The sequence below is a fragment of the Saccopteryx bilineata genome, chromosome 11, assembly GCF_036850765.1.
Source record: "Saccopteryx bilineata isolate mSacBil1 chromosome 11, mSacBil1_pri_phased_curated, whole genome shotgun sequence".
In the NCBI taxonomy this organism is placed as follows: Eukaryota; Metazoa; Chordata; class Mammalia; order Chiroptera; family Emballonuridae; genus Saccopteryx; species Saccopteryx bilineata.
The window spans coordinates 23,034,883-23,057,697 of NC_089500.1; the positions used below are offsets into that span (position 1 = coordinate 23,034,883).

Sequence of the window (22,815 nt, forward strand, 5' to 3'; positions counted from 1 at the left end):
GGTGTAGTGTGTAGCATTTTTCAAGTTGTTGGAACATGTAACTCTTTTGCAGATACTACTTTTAACAACTTAAGAGGTCCTGGCGGTTTGGCTGGACAGCATGGGAAATGCTGCCCCAGGCCCCTGCTTCAGGGTCAGCTCAACACCCGCAACCCCTGCACCCTGCACCCTGCAGCACTGCCAGACACCACACACTCCTCCTCTTCCCCTCCCGGTTTCCTCCCAGGCTTCCCAGTGGTAGGTCACGATAACCCTATTATTATTATTACCACTATTATTTATTATTATGCCTCATGATTGTTTCATGGGGATCTGTCAAGATCCCGGCCTTGTTTCTAGGTCTTCAAGGGCAATGCCCAGGCCACATCTTTAGCCCTTAGCTCAGGACATTGGAGCTCCGGGTGCACTGTGTGCCCATCAACAGGCAGCGCTGCTATGCTGACAGTGAGGAGTGACAAAGCCCCACCTCCCTCACAGGACATTGGCCTCCTGCGCATGCCCCCTCTGCAGCACTCTGCTTCCCGGCCCACCTCAGGTCCCTGCAGCCCCTCTGCCTGCAGCCCCCTGGTCAGCCCCCCACACATCCTGGAAGACTCAGCTCAGCAGCAGCCCCTCTGGGCACTGCCTTCCCCAGGACGCTCCCCACAGACTGAGAAAGCAGCCAGTCCACACCATGGCGCATACCTTCTGAGTGTTCACATGTCTGTTTCCCACCAGACTGAGTTTCTTTAGGGCAGAGCAAGTGTGACAGGAGCGTTTGTTACTGTCATTATTCTCAGTGCTCGGCACATCTGGTCCATTGCAGATACTCAGCGCACCTCAGTTAGATGAGCTAAACAAACCCATGATCAAATCTGAGCCTCATTATAACCTTGTGAGGAGAGGTTCTCATTTTATAGGTGAGAACACTGAGGTTTAGAGTTTTCCCTTCCTCTGTTCCCCATAGCAAATTCCAAGTTCCTCCTAGGAGCAGGCAGGGCGTTCAGCATGTAGAAACTCCCTAGTAGGGGCCACATATAGGAAGAGTAGCCCTGTACTTGGGGCCAAGTGTCATGGTGGGCACATTACAACGCCGTCTCACTTGATCCTCACCCAGCCTGGGAGGTAAGAACGAGCACCCCAGTTGGGAGGAAGCAGAACCAATGCCCCAAGACGGCTGGCTGCCCATTTCAGAGGAAGATGATGATGCCCCTGGGCCAGCCTCCCTCTGCACAGCCCTCCCACGGGGCAGTGTGTGGACCCATGGAGGCACTCAGGCAGCCCGGGTGGGCAGAGGGGCGGGAGAGGACACAGAGCGTTCGGGAGAGACGGCCAGGGTGGATAACAGGAAGGAAGGGGACTGGAATGGATGGGATGACAATGACATGAGAGGGCCCAATGCTCCAGAAAGAAAAAGAAGAACCAGACAAGGTGACAGCCACCGGACTCTGAACATTCACCTCCTGGATCAGGTCTGGGGCTGCAGGGAGAAGGGTTGGGGGAGGGGAGCAGGCTGACCTGATAGCTCCCAGGCAGCAGTCCACAGACCTCCCTCGTCAGAGCACAACCGCAGCTCTGCCTCCTGACTTCCCCAGGCCCCCATGACCTCTCCGCACCCCCTGTGCCAACCCTGGCCAGCTGCCTCCGGGCGCGGCCACAACTTCTGGCCAGAGCGACCGTGGCCTCTCGTCAGTCCGTGTGTTCTTTGCCCACTTCAGGGGTGCTCGAGGTCTCCCCAGCAAAGCTGTGTGCCAGAAGCTGCCTGCACCTTGGCTGCCCACCACCCATCGGTAGATTCTCAGTAACTTCTTAAGCAGCGAAGCTGAAACATGCCTGGCCCTTCCCTGTCTGTTCCGTTGGCTCTCCCGTAGAACCCTCAGGCTGTTCCAGATCCACGCAGGGATATATGTTCAGAGTGGGCAGGTCGAGTTGGGAATGGTTATCTTTTGCAGAACACCTCCCAGGATTCTGTGTGCCTTGTACTGTGAATCATATCTCTCTTTCATCCTCTACTCTCATGACACTGATATTAATAATGATTATCTCCATTTTTTCTGATGAAAAAGAGACTGAGGTTCAGAGAGGTCCAAATTCACCTGGCTTGTAGGTGGGGAGGCCAGAAGTTGAACCCAAGACCACCTTATTCCAAAATGTGCACATTACTTCCAGGTACTTGGTCCCCCCGACCGTCCTTGAGGAGCCCGGGAAAGGCAGGCTGGGTGGGAGCAGCCCTCAGGGTCAAAGGGTTTCTGTTGGGGAGATGAAAATGTTTTGGAAATGAAAAGTGGTGACAGTGTCACAACACCGTGGATGTATTTAGTGCCACTGAATTATACACTATAAAAATGGCTATACTGACAATTTTATGCTAAATAGATTTTACTACATTTAAAAAAAAAGTGTTAAAATACCAGGGCAGCCCCTGCTGGGCGTCGTGCACAGGAAGCCCTCCCTCATACACCTGTTCAAAGGGCTCCTCTCCATCGCTTGACCATCCTCCTTGGGCCCTGGCTCTCCAGACTACAAACACATGTGGCTCAGCCACCATATTGAAACTCCACCCCTTCTCCCTCTGCCCCGTGAAACCTCACACTGTCTTCAGCCTCGCCCATGAAGTGCCCCTCGGCCACCTGAGCTGGGGTTGCTGGAACTCAGACTGCTTCCCACTGGCCTTGATTCAAGACTCCAGGACAGCTCTGGGCCTCAGAGCTAACAGAACGGGTCTCCATCCTGAGGGGGCTCTGGGGAGCTGGCTTTGCGACTCCAGCCACCAGACAGACTTGTGTTTCCAGTTTTGTGAAGAGGAGACATTGTGCCACGCAGAAGTGCTTCCCACAATTCCCCAGAAGGTGCCCAAAGTCGTGCAGCGTGAAACAACCACCGGGGCGTGGCTAGGACTGGCCTGCCCAAATTAACTACGTCATCAAACTTCTATGTTTTCAATCAAAAGTTCATGCAAAATCTGCAACTGGTGACACAGAATTCCTTGTTTAGTTTAATATAAAAGTCTCCCTTTCTCCACAGTTAGCAGTAAAGCAGGACACGTGCTGTTTATCCTGCGGTGTGACAGGTCTTTCCTTCGCTCTGAGCCAAGGCGCTGCTCCCCTTCTGTCGCACACCTGCCCACTCTCCCCTCCAGGCTGGACACCCCCAGAGGGCAGGCCAGGCCCGCCGTGGGCAGCACGAGGCAGGGCTGCAGGTACCAGCACAGGCTCAGGGAGTGCCCAGAGATGGGTGGCACCCGCTGACGAGTGAGCCGGCCGAGCCTGTCTCTGACTGCCTCCGCCCAGTCCCCATCCGTCTGCCTGCCTTTTCCTCCACTGCTCTCCCGGAGGAAGAGGCCCTGGTCAGGGACCTTCGGGATGGGCTGGGGACAGAACGGGAAAATGTCATCCCCGGTTCACACCTGGGCTTCTCTACCTTCACTACGCTGGCAGCTCGCCCATCCAGGTGAGGGCGGTTGGTTGGTGCTCCCTTCCCTCCAGGTAAGGAGCTGGCTTCCTCAGTCCTGGGGCCCCAGCTCTGTCCTGCGGCCTCTTACTGCCTTCCCCCACTGCTCTGGGCAGAGAGAGCACTGCCCTGAGGCACCACTGTAGGGGTAGCCTCAGGGGCTCCTCGGCAGAAGGAAATCCAGCAGGAGCTGCCTCCCAGGCCCAGCCTCCCTCAGAACAGCTGACTAAGCCCCCTCCCCAGGCCTGACTTCTACCTATGCCCGGGGAGGTGAGGCCACCAAACTGAGGCCACAGGCACGGCCTGCCCACCCTGATGTCCAACAGGGACTCTGGTGTATGCCAAGTGAACCGGGCTCTGTCCAGCTGCCTCTTGTCTCCCTCCCTCTGCACCAAGATGGGCATACACATTGCTGAGCAGTGGGTCACCAGCAGTGCAGGGAGCTTTGAAAAAAGGGACTGGCCTGTGGGCCCAGGTCCCCCCCCCCCCCCACACACACACATCACAGCCATACCTTCCTCTGGCAGATTTCTCAGCTCTGGAGCTTTGGTCATGGGGGGCGGGGGCGTTCTGACAGGCCCAGCAGCCTTCCCCCAGAGTGCATTCCAGCCCCCCTCCAGGAATCCCATGGAGGCTGAGGACCACCCTGGAAGGGCCACCCTTGGACTTAAGGAAAGCCAGTGTCTCAGTGTCTCCAGCCTTGGGGTCTGGGTGAGCACATTAACCCATCAGTGCCCACAGAATTTGGGAGCAAAAGCAATTGTTTTAGGAGTGGGTTGGTCCTGGGGCAGGGGGGCTGAGTGGCAGGGAGGGGGGTAGCATGGAGGCCTGGCAGCTGCTGAATTAGAGCCAGAGCTAAGCGAGCTGGCTGGGGGGGGGGGGCACCTTGCCAGTGCCTCCGCCCCCTTCCCACCCACTCACAGACCTAGAGGGGCAGCAGCTGCTCCAAAGCTTCCTGCCCTTCCTCAGACAGGTGTTGGCTGAGTCCTCACTTCCTCAGCCTCTGAGAGCCCCACCCAGCCCTCCCCTGCAGGCTGGTGCTGAGTCAGCAGCCAGCACTGACATCCCCTCCTGGTCTCCAAGGCCAGTGCTGCACTGCCTCCACCACCTCGGGACAAACCACCACCACGTGGGGGACATCGCAGCAGCACACCACAGGAGGGTGGTTCAAGGAAGGGCTGCATTGGGAAGCAAAGATATCCCAGGGAATTTACTGTGGCAGAGGCTGAACAAGAGCAGCGGGGCCAGGAAGCAGGGCCAGCTCTAAGCGCGAGCCCCTCGGGGTCTGTGCTCCTGCCCTGGCACAAGCCACCAGAGGTAAGTGCCGCTCCCCTTCCCGCCTCCAGCACAGCAAGCTAGCCAGCGGAAGTGCATGTGCCTTCCACTGAGCCCTAAAGAGCTGGCGGCTGCTGCCCGAGGCAAAGGCAAAAAGAATGGAAATGTAAGTTATTCTCATCAAGAGGAAATCACAGCTTTTTAGAGCAGGAAGGGGCAATTAAGCCAATTATATCCTTTGGCAGATAGGAAGTGCAGGCACAGAGCAGACTGGCCAACATGTCACATGGGATACTGGCGGAGTGAGGCTGGAAGACAGGATTGTTCCCCCTGCACCAGGTGGCCTGTCTGAAGACTACCGCTGTGAATAGTACTCAGTATTATTACTGTTGCCTTTGGTTGGCTTCTCATTTTGTTTCATATGCATTGCTTCACATGACAAGTCTTGGGCAAAAAATACCATTTCACCGATGAGGAAACTAAGATCTGGTGGAGGAAGTTGATGTGCTCAAGATCACAGTGGACATTCACGGCAGAACAAAGACCAGAACCCAGCTCTCAAAAGAGTTTATCCTGATATTCTTCCTTCCCCAAACCCTCTCTTAACTGCCCTGCCCTGCACCTCTCTCGGCCTGCTGATGGAAGGGACTGCCTGGGCAGAGAAGTGTGGGTGCTGCGGACCTGCCCCATGAGCCACCTCCTTCCAAACAGCCCAGGGCAGGTGACACGCAGAGAAACATTTGAGTATCTCAGAAACTACTGAGCCGGAATGCAGAACTACCATTCACGTGGAATATTATGCAGCCATTAAAAGTGACACTTATGGAAATAACATAACAAAACATGAAAAGGCTTGTGTATACTCAGTTCTGCTTACTTCCTCTTACAGTAAGGCCCCTCATGCCAAGCTTCCATCCCATCCCATCCCCCACACTTCTGGTTTGGGCTTCATCACCCCTGAAAGCCTACCATGGCCCCCTCCCTGGCCTGAGTCTCCTAGGATCACCCCTATGTCATCAGCTGCCATAATAAGTTGTTGAGACAAAACTCTTCCCAGAGAGCTGCCAATGGCTAACAGAGCAAGTCTAAACTCTACCAGAGCTTCCAAAGGCTTTCAAACCTGGCTCAGCATCTCTTCTAGACTTTTCTCCCCATTTTCTAGGTCTCTTGCTGCTTAATTCCTGGAGCTGTGGTCTAGGGAGAATCATTCAAAGACAGGACAATGGTCCTGGTGCCCTCTATGGCTGTGTAATGGGGCAGATCTGCACACATACCCCTACACACCCTCACCTCCCTCCCCCCTCACATGTACTCTCTGTTCTTGCCAAACCAGAGCCTCTGGATCTCACTCTTTCCCCATGCCTCACCGGGAGCTCCTCCCTCCTGTATATTCATCTTTCTGAGGCTCATCTCAACCCCAGCTCCTCAGCAAGGTAATCTCTGACTTTATTTGATCCCTGAGGCCAGTAAACTCCTACAGTTGCTGGGAATGGAAGGCAACCATCTAGCACATCCTAGGCACCTGTTGTGTGTCAGGGGCCTTCAAATAGTCTACCCTGTTAGGTAGGTATTATGATGGCATTATTCAGATGATGCTCAGAGCAGTGGCCTAAGTTCACCCTTCCAGGTCAACACTGAGCTACTCATCCCCTGAATTGCTCCAAGCTCTTTCCACCTCACCAGTCAGGATGTTCCACCATCCATTTGGGCACTTAGGCACGAAACATCTTAGGCAGCATCTGGTTTCCTGAGCATTCATCTCCAGCCTCAGCAGGTGCCACAGGAGGGCAGGCACTCAGGTCCGACATTGTTTTAATATCCCCCTTTGCTGGCCCCAAGGAGGTATTCAATAAACACTCATTGACTAAATGAACAAACAAGTGAGTGAGTGAGTGAGTGAGCACCTGAAAGCACAGGCAATGCCAGCGGCTCAGCCGTGGGGTTATGAAGGTTTGTGTTTAGTCCTCAAGTCATCCAGAAAATCTGAGTCACTCTAATAAAGCCCTCCCCGCTATCTGCCTGCCTTCCCAATTGTCTTGAAAATATATTCGTTCATCTGTGGCTAAACCATACCGGAAATTAATAAATACTAATTCACATTCATGCTATGTTGAGCCAGGAATACTTGGAGAGCTCTTTGGATGCACAGTAAACCCAAGGCCCAAGGGTCTTGCACATTTGTGCAGCAGTGGTTGAGTAGGACCGAGAACCACAGCCACTTCCTGAATTGGAGTCAAGGGCCTGTGTCTCCTGTTCAGGAAAGGGGCCCAACACAGCACTTGGATCCTGCACAGAGCTATTGCTTCCCTAGCCCAGAAAACCATTAGGGTTTCCAGTGTGACACTGCAGCCTGCTTGCTTAAAGATGAGAAAGATACTGGGAGGGGGGAGGCATGGAGTGGGGAAGACATTAACAAACTGCAAAGAAAGAGAGGTGGCCCAGCTCTGTCATCTGCATATTAGGGTACTGAGACTCTTGGTGGCCTTCTCCTCTAACCTTGAATGCCATAACCAGTACTTGCTGGTTTATGGTAAACTATTAAGACAACTCATCGCCCTGGCCGATTGGCTCAGCGGTAGAGCGTTGGCCTGGCGTGTGGAAGTCCCCGATTCCCGGCCAGGGCACACAGGAGAAGCGCCCATCTGCTTCTCCCCCCTCCCCCCTCTCCTTTCTCTCTATCTCTGTCTTCCCCTCCAGCCAAGGCTCCATTGGAGCAAAGTTGGACTCGCGCTGAGGATGGCTCCATGGCCTCCACCTCAGGCGCTAAAGAAATGGCTTCGGTCGCAACAGAGCAACAGCCCAGATGGGGCAGAGCCAGGAGGATCCCTGTCGGGCGCATGCGGGAGTCTGTCTCTCTGCCTCCCCACTTCTCACTTCAGAAAAATACAAAAAAAAAAAAAAAAAAAAAAAAAAAAAAAAAGACAACTCATCATTTCAGTGGGCCTTCTCTTCTGCTAATTTCAAGACAGAAATTCTCTTGTTCAGAACGGGAAGCTGTGAACAAGAGCTGTGTTCCATTTTAGTACAAAGTCTGTGGTCTCGGATCTACATTAATAGATGGCTTTTCCAAAATCCTGGAGTCAAAAGTTATTAAAACAGATACATGTCAAATGGTTGAAAGAGTAGATATAAAATACAATGGCTTTGTAATTGTTGGATCATCCAGTCAGGGGAAGAGGCTCCTTCATATGAATGTGTTTATTCTGACAATCTGGGTGAGAATATACAATACATTTGATAAGATGCTAAAACATGACTCCCCATTAACCCACTAATAAAACATGGCTCCTCATTGACCTCCTAATCTTCTATATTACTACTGGGTTACTAAACCATCCTTGAAATGTATTGATCAAATAATTCTGACATACATAACACTAATTTATAAAAATAAAATCTTTAGAGTTAGTTAATACTGGTCGAATGAGCCACGGATCCCTAGAACAAAAATAAGGGTGATCACCTGATTTGGAGTAGTTCTATTATTGTTGAGTTTGGGTTGAGGGTGGTTTATCTTATTTCTTAGACTAGGTACAAAATTAAAAGCTTCACGTAAACCAAAATGAAAGGAGAAAAGGAGAAAGAGTATAAAAAGGAAGAAAAATCCTAGAAGACCTACGTATCTCCGGTACAACTACAGCATGAGCCTCCGCTGGGGACTTCCATGTGTGTCCATGTGTCACAGTAAATCAGCTCAGCATTCCCACCCAGGCTGGGGAGAGCATGAGAACAAAGGGCTGGAGCAGCAAGGGCAGCCATGGGGGAGAGGAGAGTCGCACCAAGCCACAAAGCCTGCAAGGAAGCACCATGCTCAGGCAGGGGTGCCCGGCCCCAGGAAGGAACGGTGGCGAGGGGCAGAGGTGAGTCAGAGAGAGACAGCCCCGAGCAGAGAGGAGGAGGCATGTTAGCCTGAGGAAAAGCCAATGAAGACCCTCTGAAGGAACTGTGAATTTCTTTAATCATCTGATTTCCTCAGTGTCTAAAAATCTACCTCATTTAGCAAGGCTTGTTCCGGGCCAAAACTGAATAGGTGTAATTGACAAATGCTTGTATTTGGGTTTCACTGGGGAGGGAGGGGATACCTCTCTGCTGGCTTCTCAAATTTAATTAAGGGAAAAAGATGCATTTTCAGGACTCTTCTTCCAATTCTATTTGGGGATGGGTCCTGACTTCCCCCCTGACTCCCCTCCTTTTCCCAACACACACACACACACACACACACACACACACACACTTAGACAATGCCAAGAGATCTGGCTTTCTTTCTCAAGAGAGGCACTGGGGCCACAGATGAGGCAGCTGTCCTGGACTAGGCTCTAATCAGCTTTAACTGGCTTCCAGCCTGCACAGGGCACAGACCCTCTTATTCCTACGCTAACAGGTCAGGCTGCTGGCCCTGGGATGAATGCGGGGGTGGTCCAAATTGGTTTCTGTTTCAAACATCTTCCCTCTGCAGGATCTCAATGCAAACCTTACACTGCCAGTCCCAAGAGTGTAAATATGCACACAGAAAAGGGTACTTTAAAATTCCAGATCATGGTTTCAACTATATGTAACATGTCAACGCCTCCCCCGCCCCCGCATGATTTAGAAGGACAATAAATCAATGAGACAGTAAAAGGAAAAGTTAAAACACAACTAAAAATGAGTTTTTCAGGCAAGTCTGAAATGCTACACGATTGCTAGTTAAGAACAGCATCCCTTCTCTCAACTGATGTGTTATATCCCCTTCCTTTCACCAGCATCACAAACCCAGTGACGTGTAACTTGGAAACCAAGATGAAATGTGGAGGCTACTAGCTACACAGGTGACCAAAGACAGGGGTTCTCTCTATGCAGTTGAGCTGTTTGGGTGTGACAGGACAACTCACCCCTGCCATCACCTCACTCAGATGTCTATTGTAAAAGAAGATATGGACTCAGTAAGATTAAGGTCACCATATCTGTACCACAATACAAAAGAAAAAAAGTAAAAAAAAAAAAAAAAAGGCATTCACTCGAGTCTTACAATGGGAGGTGGGAGTGGTGGGTGGGTGAGGGTGGGGATAGAAAAGCAAGGGGGGGAGATATCTAAACAGCAGGATACGACAATAAATGGGGAAACAGCAAGAGAAAAAGCACACTAGGTTAATATAGGAAACTAGTTCTTTATTGAGAGATTGTATATTAGTATTAGTGAATTCTGTGTGTAACAATGTCGTCATGCACACGATACAAAAAAAAGAAAGAAAAAAGAAAAAGAAAAAGAAAGGCTGGGCCCACCATGCTTCGAAGGGCAACAGAACAAAAGCAGCGTACAATGAGCAGATGGCCCCGGCTACACGACCACAGTACAGTTCAGCAGGGTAACATCTCTAACCGAGCGCTGTACATTGTCAACTGGGGGATGGAAAAAAATACAGATCATGCTTTAGTTTTAGTACAAGAAAAGGTGAAAAAGATACACAACCAAAAGGATATTTGATACAGAAAAAATTACCCACAAAATAAGAACAGGAAGTAATTCAGCACAGCAGAACACGCTATCCCTGTTTAATGGAAAACCGTTTTGCTGGGGTTCTTTTTTCTTTTCTTTTCTTTTTTCCCCCTCTTTCCTTTCAGATTGCCACATGGCAATCTGGGGAGGCCACTTGCAACTTTATTTTGGAAGGGCCTTCAAGTAGGGGCCTATTCTCTCATTATCGCTCCGTTTGTTTTAAGCAGGTCTGGCCAGCGAGGCCACAGAAGGGAGCCGGCTGTTAAAGGGGCAGTTCTGAGGGCCAAGGCAGATGTCCAGAGATGCTCTCAACACTGTACAGTTAAACAATTAAGACAGCATCAGCTGTGGCCCCACCTTAAGCCAGGGACCTTGTTGCATCAAATTTTCAGAGTCTATGGGGCAGCAGCCACTGTCATTTAATCAAAGATTTGTATAGATTATATATAACCACTATTTTTTGCCTCCGACTAAATGTAATCTGTTCACTTATACCTGGGCACTGCCAGGAAGCTAGCTGATGGCCACCCAGATAAATGGGAGATGGGGTGCTATGGCCTCCAAGGCAAGGCAAAAGGAATCCACTTAACAGGGATTTACAGTGCAATGTACTTGGCTAAACAAGATGAAGATACAAAAATGGTTATTTCTCTACATCTATTCTGAAATGGCCTACATCCTATACTACTACAATGGAAATTAAAAAGAACAGATTTAAGCTTGCAGGCTATCTAATAGTTTTACAAGAAGATTGTGGGGTTTAGGACTTTGTTGAGTTAAGCATTAGTATCCTCTATCGGAAGGTCATGAAGCCTTATCACATTGTGCTAAATTTTACCCACAGCCCAGGCGCCCTCAGCCCTTGAATTTCCTGTGGGCATGTTTGCCATCAAAGTAAACTTTGACTGAAGGGCAGAATTTTTCTTGTTCGATTGGTTGGGGGTGGGGGGGCATTAAAAATAAAATTTAAAGGCAGCTGAGTAATTTGAATTTCAAAACATGGACTCAGCATCCTGCAATGGTATTTAGAGATCGGTGGTATTAATGAGGATGATAATGATTTAATCAGTATAATTATACTTTCAGGCTCAACATCCTTCTTAATCATTTTTGAATTTCTGCCTGGTGTAATGTTCCACACCCGTTTTCAGAGGAAATGCCAAGTAATAAGACATAATTGTGATTTGGGGGAGGGGGTTTGGCATTTTGAGGGAGACCTCATTCAGCCCCCATTCCCATCCCTCACACAACCCACTCCACCACCTCCACTCCCCACCCCTAGTGCTAGGCTGGCCTGAGATAGGGGATACTGCCGCTTAAATAGCAATGCCTTCCTCAGATGGAGACAGGAGATGGTTAAGAGGGGTGTCACAATACAGCTAAATGCGGAGGCAGAGGGTCACAGCGCACACAGCAGCGAGTTGACCATTCACTGAGCTACACAATGAAGAAAAAAAAAGATTTGATAAATGCAGAATGTCATCATTCTATCATCACACAAAAAAACTGTGGTTCAAACAGGCCTAAGAGGGTCAACCTGGCTTTTTAGGTCCTGGGGAGAGGCGTGGAGTTGGGGACAGATGGGCTGGAAGAAAGAGGGCTGGGCTTTAATTTTTTAGCCCAATTGGGCCCCTGGGGTGCACTAAAGCGCTGACCCCTCGAACCCCCCCCCCCCCAGTCTTGGTGGAGCAGCCCTAGTCGCAAAGGGAAGACATCATTCTGTGGTGAGGGAGGGAGGGGGGCAGGGCCTTAGCCATCAGGGGATTTAAGCAGACATGGAGTGGGAGAGGATAGAAGAAACATTTCCAAGAAGAGAAATGTGAGTCCAGAGGCAAAATACAAAAAGAATAAAAAATGAATCTAAATGCATCTTGGATTTGCCTTGGGAGTTGGGAATTTTTGATTAAAAGAAAATGGAAGAAATGGGTGGGTGGGCTGCGGGGGAGAGGGGAAAGTCAAGCTATTGTAGCAGAATGTGAGGGAAAAAGATGTGGGGAAGGGGACCGTATAAACACACCTCATATATCCGTTAAAAACAAAGCCGGCACCGGCCTGCTGTTTGGTCAACGCCTGCCCTGGGCAGCGGCCTGGCGTGGGGCAGCTTACCACCTCATCCTCACACACAGCAACACCCACGGCCCGGGCACCCGGCTCTCACTGGGCCCAGGAGTGCACAGCAGTGCACGTCTGACTCTCCGAGGCGCACACACTCTTGCACACACACTCACATACACACACACACACACACACACACAAGCATTTTGAACCCGTGAATTCAACTGTCATACAAAGACAACGGGGGGGGGGCGGGTGAGGGGGGCATAAGGGCGACACATAGAAAGGGTTAGAGGGAGAAAAGGATGGGACGGAAAATCGTGCAAGTGCCCACGAGAGGGTGGGGGCTGGGGCATGGGATGGAGCAGAGACCAGATCCCAGCTGCCCAGCCATCGGTTTCAAGGGCCAAAAAAAAAATGAAATACAAACACAAATAACACAGAACACACATGTACCTCAAAAAAAGCAAATCACAGAAAACCAAGTATGTTACCACACATACATACACACGCACGCGCGCGCACACACAGTCATGTATCTCCGTCTTTCAATCATACAGGACTAGGAATTAGGGAAAGGGGCTGTGACTTGGGGAACTGCGTCCGCGGCAAAGAATAAAAAATGGGGCTGGGGAGGGAGGGACCCAAATTCGCCAAACCCTAACTTCACTACAAAAGCTCCCACGAGGGCAGCCACCTCCACACCCGGGGGTCCCCCAAAAGGGAGAGGGGAGAATACACCGCTCGCCCTGCGTCCCCACGGGTATGCCCTGAGCCCCTCGCCGCCCATGGTGCCCGCCCCCGCCCCCGCCCCGGTGCCTGCGGCGATGCACGCTCCGAAGCGGACCCCGAAAGGAAAAAGCGATACCTCTGTTTCGCACAGAGCCAAACACTGGAAGCACGAGATAGCCGACGTGGACCAGGACCATCCTGGCTCCTCGCGCGGCGGCGGCGGCGGCGGCTGCGCGCGGGCCCTTTGTGGCGCGGCTCCGGGGCGCGGGCGCGGGCGGCGGCGGGGCTGCGGGAGCCGCCGGGGCGGGAGGCGGAGCGCGGGGCGCGGGCGGCGGTGGGGCGGCGGCTGGCGGGGAGACAGATGGCCCATGGAAAGGCTCCCTTCCCGGCCCCTCTCGACATTCAAAGGCGCTGAGGCCGCAGCTGCCGACACACAAAGGCGCGTGCAGCCAATGGGAGCAGAGCGCAGCGCGGCGCGGCCTCGCCGGAACCGCGGGGGACAGCGGGGACCGCGGGAGCGCGGGTGGCGGGGGGAGGGCTGACGGCTGAGAGGGAGCGGGCGGCCAATCGCGGTGGCCCGCGGCCCAGCGCAAGGGGGTGGGGCGGGGGTCAGCCCCGGGGGACGCGTGGAGCCCAGCGCGGATCCCTGGCAGTCCGCAGGCCAGAGCGCGCGCGCCTGAAACGTCCTGCACACAGAATCGGGCGGCGTGCACACGCAACCTGCACACACTGAGAGGGACGTGCACCTAGACATGTGGAGATGCGTTCGTGCGTGCGGAGAGACAGGCACGAGCGCACCAAATGCACACGACCCGGAGGTCCTTGCACACTGCTCACGGGTCACTCCAGGACTTGTGCGTGGAGGCTGGCGCATGTGTTGAGCCTGACTGCAGGCACAAGTGAAGCTGGAAAGCGAACAAGCAGCCGCACACAGAACCTAGGCACTGCCACACAGACATGCTCACACCGAAAGCCTTGTTAACGCAAGAGGTGTGCGTGCCACGAACACATTCCCAAAGACACACAGAGGGGACACACAATGCAGATATGTACACAATGCAGATATGTTCGCTCCCTGACTGTCTACCACTTCGTTGCTCTTACAGAGCACAAAGCTGGCAATAATCATTTGTTTAATTGAAAGCCACTTATCCACCAAGGTATATGCACACATTTTATACAGAGACACGCTCAACCAGAAAACCCAGAGTTATTCAGTCAACATTTGTCCCACTCTGACACAGACACAACCAGCCATGTGCACAGACACGCCCACTTCCACAGCAGGCAGGTACAAACATGACATCAGGGCAACAAGGCTCCTCAGATTCACATGTGGGAACACAGCCATGGTGTCACATGTGGCCTGTTGCTGGCCTTTCAGGTAAGCAACACAGAAGTAAAGAGCCCTCACCTGGCAGCCCTGTTCTCAAGTGTGTCAAGTGGACTACTGAGATTGTTCCATGCACTCAGCCCACCTGCAGTTAAAACTACCAACATGACCCTCTCAGATCAGGCTTACTGAGCTTACTGTCCACACCGAGGCCACAGCAAGGTATGATGGGGTGCCATCCACAGGTGCAATGACAGAGGCCATTTCTTACACTGGGACTTGTCTTCAAAACCCATCGACTCCTCTATTTAATGAATCTGGTAAAAACTAGATGGTAAAATCACCCAATGTGGAACTGGACGGAAGCTAATTCAGCCCAACCTGCCCCCTTTTTGAGATAAGGGAAAGGAGAACAATTCACTGAATACATGTCATATGCCGTGTCAGGGCAGAGGGCGGAAAGGCAGATCCTCCTAGAACTCTAAAATGTAAACGCAATCAACTGTGATGGCTGCCAAGGTGGATGACAGCATAGGGTGTTGGGGAAGGACACCTAAGAGGGCACCTAGCCCAGTGCGTGGGACGTAGGAAGGGAAGTTGAGGCTGACTCCAGAAAAGTGATTCCTAAGCTGAGATTTGAAGAATGAAAAACAAGTAAAATGAGACAAAGGAGAAAGCAGCAAAGGAAAAACCTTAGCTTGGCTTTGCCAAGACAGTTATTGTATTCCCAGGGGTGACAGCAGGGCACAATTCCAGTGCACATCTTCCTTTCTTTCGCAAACACATATATCCTCTTCCCCACCCTGAACACCCCAGCTGCCCCCAGAGAATCAGGAATAAAGGCAGCCAGGGGAGAAGTCCCAATGGTCTTAAGCCTCACTCTACAAGGTCATTTCAACCTAATCCTGTCACCAACTCTTTCCTTTCTTCATTATCTGTCAAATAAACACAATGTCATCACTAATAAAAATCTTAAAAATGAAAAGACCAAATACCTGACTACTAAAATTTTTTCCTGTTTTATGTTAGGCTTTTCCAATATGCATATATATATCAGATTAATCATCATACTCTGCATGTCTTTTTATCCTGTTTTTTTTTTGTGTGTGTGTGTGTGTGTGTGTGTGTGTGTGTGTATTTTTCTGAAGTTGGAAACTGGGAGGCAGTCAGAGCCCAACCGGTATTCACCCGGCATGCCCACCAGGGAGCAATGCTCTGCCCATCTGGGGCGTTGCTCTGTTGCAACCAGAGCCATTCTAGCACCTGAGGCAGAGGCCATGGAGCCATCCTCAGCGCCTAGGGCCAACTTTGCTCCAATGGAGCCTTGGCTGCGGGAGGGGAAGAGAGAGAGACAGAGAGGAAGGAGAGGGGGAGGGATGGAGAAGCAGCTGGGCTCTTCTCCTGTGTGCCCTGGCCGGGAATCGAACCCGGGACTCCTGCATACCAGGCCGACACTCTACCACTGAGCCAACCTGCCAAGGCCTTATCCTGCTTTTTAAACTTAACATTTACCAGAAACTTTCCCATCCTTCTACATAATTACCTTCATAATTTTCACTTTAAATGCTTCATAGTATTCCAACAAGTGAGTGTACTGTGAAATTACTTAATTATACTCCATTCTTAATTTGCTTCCAGTTTTCCATTATTGCACATTGTACAATGAACTTCTTCATGCCTATGGCTTGTTGTTTTCGTTAAACTATAAGCTGAAAGTAAACTTCTAGAATTGGCATTGTTAAATTGACAGCTATGGAGAACTTTATAGCTCTTGCCACATACTGCTTTATAAAAAGATTAAACTCATCAATGCTACCAGCAATATATAATATGCTGATTTCTCTGCAACTTTGCTAGCTTTGTGTAGGTATTATTTTTTTATTTGTTTTCTTTTCATCTTGCTTAAAGAACAGCTCACAAAAGCTTGTGAATACCCAACCTGACCTTGACTGCAGAATGCTTAGGATACACACCCTGAAATCTGATTGCCTGGCTTCACATTCTGGCTCTGCCACTTACTAACTTGGACAACTTATTTAACTTCTTTCTCTATGTCTTGGTTTCAATATTTGTGAAATGGGCGTGACTGTAATAACCTTCCTCATAGGAGCAATATGCGTACTGAGTAAGTTAATACTTGTAGAGTACATAAAATAATGCCTGGCTGCTCAGCTCTTTTTTTTTTTTTTAAGATTTTATTTATTGATTTAAAAGAGAGGCACAGGAAGCATCAACTCATAGTTGCTTCTCACATGTGCCTTGACTGGTCAAGCCCGGGGGTTTCAAACCGGCAACCTCAGTGTTCCAGGTTGACATTTTATCTACTGTGACACCACAGGTCAAGCCAGGCTGCTCAGCTCTTAGGTCTTTTGCCCTTTCTTGTCTCTCTCTCCTGGTCCACCTCCTCTTGCTCTCCTGTTACTACCTATGATTGCCTAGTTATTGCATTTACTATAAATTATACCATAACATGGAACAACCATCAAACAACAGCAATCATCCAGGAATAGACCAGCACTGTAAACCTAGGGAAAATCCACCTACTAACTGTAGCCTTTATATTCACACATCCAAGAAACACAGCAGCAGATGCCCACACTCAACAATATACCAACATTCACATACAGGCACACGCCACCTGCTAAGAAGGAATTATTGTGGATTAGGAAGAGGAGTTTCATTTTAAATGAAAGTTTGGGTAAACACTGCACTGATCCGTCTGATAGGTGTAATCCCTGTCAAACCTTCCGTAAAGGGCCATTGTGTGGATCAAATGAGAAGATAGCTATGGAGTCTGCAAATAAAACAGAGAATTCTAGAAACATAAATGCAGTGGTGTCTCCAAGAATACAACTTGATTATTATCTCGACCATCCCTTGTTTAACAAATGAGAAAACTGAGGCACAGAAATGGGGTCATCAATAAAGTCACAACCACTCCTGGATGAGTTAGTACTATTATCCATACCTCCCAGTACACAGCCCAGTACAGCTCCTACCTTCCACTTCCTCCCACTGTGCGGAGATGACTGTTTTCCATGACCCCTGCCGTGAATTCAAGTCCACAGAAGGACAATAAAGCAGAATCTTGAGAATAGAAAGATTTGTAGGAATACTTCATTCATCAGCGCTTTTTCTTTGTATGTTCTTCCTACCCCCTGCCAAAACCAATACCTAGAGCATGTTTGCAGGCTTAGCATGTAAGACTCAGGAAGAAATATTAAAAAAATGAAAGGTCAAGATCAATCTATAATTTTTGATTCAAAATGGAGAAGCATCACCCTGTAAGGTAGAAATAGCACTGTCACTTGAACCATGACCCACACTGGAATGCCTTCCTCTCTTTTTTCTCCACTCTGACCCCCTACAGAAAGGGTCCTGTGGAGCGTCAGGTTTCTGGAGCCCAGAAACATTTGTTTCAAGAACTACTTTGAACTCAACATCAGATCTGTGGTAAGACCACCATTGCCCTTAATCAACAAATGGAAATACATCTACCACAGCGGTCATGTAGACATTAAAAATTTTCCATCCTGAGGACAGAATCCTTGATTGTCTCTAAGTTGTGTTGGCATCACGTAGATACAATAAAATCTGTGCAGAACAGCTGCTTCAGTGGTAGAAAGGGTGGGTCCATTTCCAACAGGCTGACAAAACGGGGAGACACTGAGTCAAGGAGGCAACACGTGAGTAAAGACCCAGAAGTAAATGTAGCAGGAGAAAAAGCTGGAAAGGAGGAAAGGGAGAAGGAAGAAAAGGGGAAAAGAAAGGAGGGAGGAAGGGAAGGAAGAGGAGGAGGAGAAAAGAAGAAGAAGAATAGAGGGGGAAGAACAGGAGCAGCAGCAGCAGGAGCAGGAGCAGGAGCTTGGGTTGAGTGAGGCTGTAGGGAGCTCAGTGCCCCGTGCTGAATGGGAAACTTGGGATGTGGGATGAACAGGAGCATGAGAACGGGACCGTTCACACGACTGGTCCACGCACAGTCACTGAGCAGAGGCTGTGTGCCAGGAAGTGTCTCAGCAGGTGCAGCCCAACAGGAAGTGAAGAGGAGCCAGGGTCCATGCCCCCTTCTCCACTATAATAGAAAAAGTGTCTGAGCACCTGGCTGCCCAGGTTAAATGCTAAAGATTCCAGACCCCTTGGCAGGGAGGTGAGGTTCTGCGACTGAGTCCCAAGAAAGGGATGAAAGCAAGAATGGCTTTCTTAGAGCCGGATTGGAGGATATGAGGAAATCACCTAAAAACAAACAACGAGTCAACAGAATCGGGCGTATGTCCTGCCTTTCTGTCTATGAACTCTATTTCAAGGTAATGATATATTTGGTGTGGGGAAATATTGACTAGTAAATGAAGAAAAAAACGATAGCATGAAAATATCATCTTAATGAAATGAATCTAGGCAATGACCATCAACAGCTGTTACTATCACCAGAAAAGAGACCCTGAGACTGAGACATGACTTGCCTCCTGGTAGACAAACAGACCAGCACTTGTGATGTATGTAGTCTTTCCAGAAAACGGAATGTGAACCTAATCCAACCACTAGATTTAATTCCCAATTGAGAGAAGGCACAGGAAACAGAAAAATATATTAAAAGATATTCTTGGAGTACAATTAACAAAATCTAAATCATAGAAACTATGAGACAAACATTTTCTTCAAAAACTAAATTATAAGAGGAAAAAAGGAGATGGTAGGAGAACTCACGATGACATAGGGGACATGTCAATCAAATGCAACATGTAGACTTCTTTGAAATGTGATTAGAACAAACAAGCTATAAAAATAATTGGGGAAATGCAAACACTGACTAGGTATTAATGATACTAGGGAAATGTTGTTGTTCATAGATGAGATAGTGGTATGGTGGTTATGTTTACACAATACTTGCAGGTGCTATACAGAAGATATTAAATGATGTCTGGAAGGCTCTTACCTCTCCCAAGGGTAGATGAAACTAGATTGGCCTTAAGTTGATAATTGTTGACATTAGATGAAGGATACGAGAGAGTTCATTACGTTATTCTCTCTACTTTTGTTGGTGTGATGGTTAGTTTTGTGTGTCTTGACTGGGCTAAGGGATGCCCAGAGGGCTGGCTGGTAAAACACTATTTCTGGGTGTGTCTGTGAGGATATTTCTGGAAGAGACTAGAAACTGAACTGGTAGACTGAGTGAAGAAAATCCTCTCACCCACGTCAGTGGGTGTCCACCCACAGAAGGCCTGAACAGAACAAAAAAGCAGAGGAAGGGTGAGTTCACTCTTTCTTCTTGAGCTGAGCCATATCCTGCCCTTGGACATCGTACTCCAGGTTCTCTGCCTTCACACTCAGCCCGGAACTTAGACCATTGGCTTCCCTGGTCCCAGAGTCTTTGGGTTTGGACTGGAGCTCCACTGTCGGCTTTCCTGGCTGTCCAGCTTGTGGATGGCAGACTGCGGAACTTCTGGGTTTCCATAATCTTGTGAGCCAGTCCCTTATGATGAATCTCTGTGATCTGTATACATGCCCTGCTGGTTCTGTTTCGCTGGGGAACCCCAACTTACACAGTTTATACAGGCAGTCCCTGGGCTCACGAACCAGATGTGTTCCGTAGGTTTGAAAATGTTTGAGTATTTATATGCACAGAGAGGTAAAAAGAAATACTATGTTAAGACAAACATCTGTCTAAGTTGTATTTCACAAGTAAATAAATATATCTGTTCCAACTTACATACACATTCAACTTCAGGACAAACCTACTGCCTCTATTTGAAATTTTTCAAAAATAAAAGTAAAAACTAAAACACAGCAAGACAGCTGGCACACATCTTTGCTCTCTGTGGGAACACAGAAAGATATTTCCTCTGGTTGGGCAAGTTAGAAAACAGTACTCATATTCCTCACAGCCCCAGGTTAGGAGCTTGGGCTGAATGTCCCCTCCCACTCGCCTCTCGGACTGTGTCACTCTGAAGGGTCAGGGCCACAGACTACTCCAGTTCACCAGCCATGGCTGCTGTGGAGAGCTACCTACTTCACAACCGTCCTATGAGATGGAAATAAACTCCTGTCTTGTTTGAACCACTGTAGGAAGAGTGTATCTAGTTAGAAGGACAGGTAAGCTCCTGCTGCAAAGGTATTACATACTATATAGTTACAAAATCACAGACACACAATAGACATTTATTCTCACAGGCCTGTGCAGGCTGGCTCCACCTTACACAGAGCCAACGGTGGTGCTTCTGCTTCTCCTGCTGCTCTGTGGGGTGCTAGGCGGCCCTGCTCCACGGGCCTCCCACCCTCCTGCCGCTTGCCGGGACATGCTCTTCTCCAGCAGGGGACAGTGGGATTTGCTAAGGTGTGCCAGGGGTGACAGCAGTGTACACAGAAGCCCAGAGAAGCCAGGGAAAGGGGTGAGTTAAGGAAACAGTTGAGTGGTTTTATTTGCTAAGAATAGCGCGTGTGCACACACATGGTGAAGAATTAGGAGTGTATTTGGTAGGCACGAGGGGAGCACTGGAGTTTTCTGAACAGAGGCTATGCACAAAATGAATGGGGCAGATTCTAGGGGCTGGGAAATCAGGGACAGACATGATGGGGTGGGGTTAAGGTTAGACTAGGAATGGCACATTGATCCTGATTGCAGGGATGTGAAGAAGGAACAGAGGATACACCTGACATTTTTAACCAGGGAAAAGACTATTCTGTGGGCACTGCTCCCCTCATGAGGATATAATATTCCAAAGTGGGTCCCACACCCAACTGTTCTAAATCCAAAGTGATTGTGTGTGTGTGTGTCTGTGTCCATGTGTCTGAGTGTGTATGTGTGTATATATATGTATGTATTCATCTAAAAATATACACTTTACTCTTATTCCCTTTATAATGATCTGACTCTAATTCTTGCTAACTTTTCCACATTTTCTCCAATTCTGCTCTTATTAGATATGAGAGAGTCATATACATTCGTAAATCAACTCAAATGTAAGTATCACCACAGCAAACATGAAACAAATTAGTCTACAGTGGCGCCACAAAGTACAGGTAGCCCCCACCTTGTGTTCTCCTCTTCTGCATTTTGTGTGTGTGTGAGAGAGAAACAGACAGACAGACAGGAAAGGGAGAGAAGCACCAACTCATAGTTGCATTGCTTTAGCTGTTTATTGATTGTTTCTCATATGTGTCTTGACCAGGGGGTTCCAATCAAGCCACCAGTGACCCGTAGCTCAAGCCAGCAACCTTGAGCTCAAGCCAGTGACTGTGGTCTTCAAACCAGCAACCATGGGAGCCCATGCTCAAGCCGGCTATCCCACACTCAAGCTGGTGAGCCTGCACTCAAGCCAGAGACCCCGGGGTTTCGAACCTCATACCTCAGAGTCCCAAGTGGACTCTCTATCCACTGTACCACCACCAATCACCAGTCAGGACCTTCTTCTTTGATTATACAACCTCTGACTTTTAATTGGACATATGGCCACCTGAAATAAAGACTACATTTCCCAGATTCCTTTGAGCCAGGTATGGCTATATGACGAAGATCTAACCAACAGGAGGTAAGCAAAAGTCATGTGTGACTCCTAAAAAGTGTCTTCATGGCATGGAGATGTGCCTTTCTTCTCCTCTTTATTTTTTGTACTAACTGGGAGATGGATGTAATTTGGGTCAGAGACTCTCAGATCCAGAAGACAAGGTTCACAAAATCCAGTCCATCCCCGACTCAGGTAGGTAATCTTTACTGTAGCATCATCCACAAGTAGTCACTCAGCCTTTGCAAAAATACTCAAGTTGATAAAGGGCTCTTACCCTCTTATGTCTGTCCTTCTGGGTCCCATCTACCCATCTGTAGACAGCACTTTGTTTACCACCTGTGGATAGATATTTGGGTTGCTTCTACTGTTTGGCTATCATGAATAGGGCTGCAATGAGAATAGGAGGACAAGTGTCTGTATGAGTCCTTGTTTATGATTCTTTGGGGTACCGTATTTCCCCATGTAAAAGATGATCTCATGTATAAGACGCACCTTAATTTTGGGGCCCAAAATTTGAAAAAAAAATGTACTACATAAAGCTATTGAAATCAAGTTTTATTCATCATAAAATTCATACAATTCTTCATCCACACGAAAAAGCAGGAAATGCAAGTAAAAAATCTACAACCACTGTATAAGATGCACCCAGTTTTTAGACCCCAAATTTTTCAGAAAAGGGTGCATCTTATACATGGAGAAATATGGTATATACCTACAAGAGGAATTGCTGAATCAAATGGCAATTTGACATGTAACTTGTTGAGGAACCACCAAACTGTTTTTCTGAACCTTACTTTTAAATCTACAAAATATCCACTCCATTGTAAACTTTTAGTCTCCAGCTCTCTTTCTGTGGCCTACATCAAAATAACCAGGTCTTCCTCAGTGCTCCAAGGCACCTATGCATATGACAATGCAGCCCTTGTCACACTGGCCTCTGTGACGTTTGCTGGTGTCTAGGCTGTGAGTGCCCTGAGGGCAGGGATGGGTCCTCTCCGGCCTCGTGTTCTCAG

The 22,815-nt window shown here is 48.9% G+C and overlaps 2 protein-coding genes across 3 annotated transcripts in view; both read right to left on the reverse strand.

Annotated features, from left to right (window-relative positions):
- The window catches only part of ARK2C (arkadia (RNF111) C-terminal like ring finger ubiquitin ligase 2C), a 94,222-nt gene extending 81,036 nt beyond the window's left edge, over positions 1 to 13,186 (reverse strand). For both annotated transcript variants that reach the window (XM_066247396.1, XM_066247395.1), the window contains exon 1: positions 13,104 to 13,186. In XM_066247396.1, the coding sequence (XP_066103493.1) occupies positions 13,104 to 13,164 (61 nt within the window). In that variant the 5' untranslated portion in view covers positions 13,165 to 13,186. The remainder of the gene's footprint in view (positions 1 to 13,103) is intronic.
- The window catches only part of ARK2N (arkadia (RNF111) N-terminal like PKA signaling regulator 2N), a 273,891-nt gene that overhangs the window by 131,764 nt on the left and 119,312 nt on the right, over positions 1 to 22,815 (reverse strand). The window lies entirely within an intron of this gene.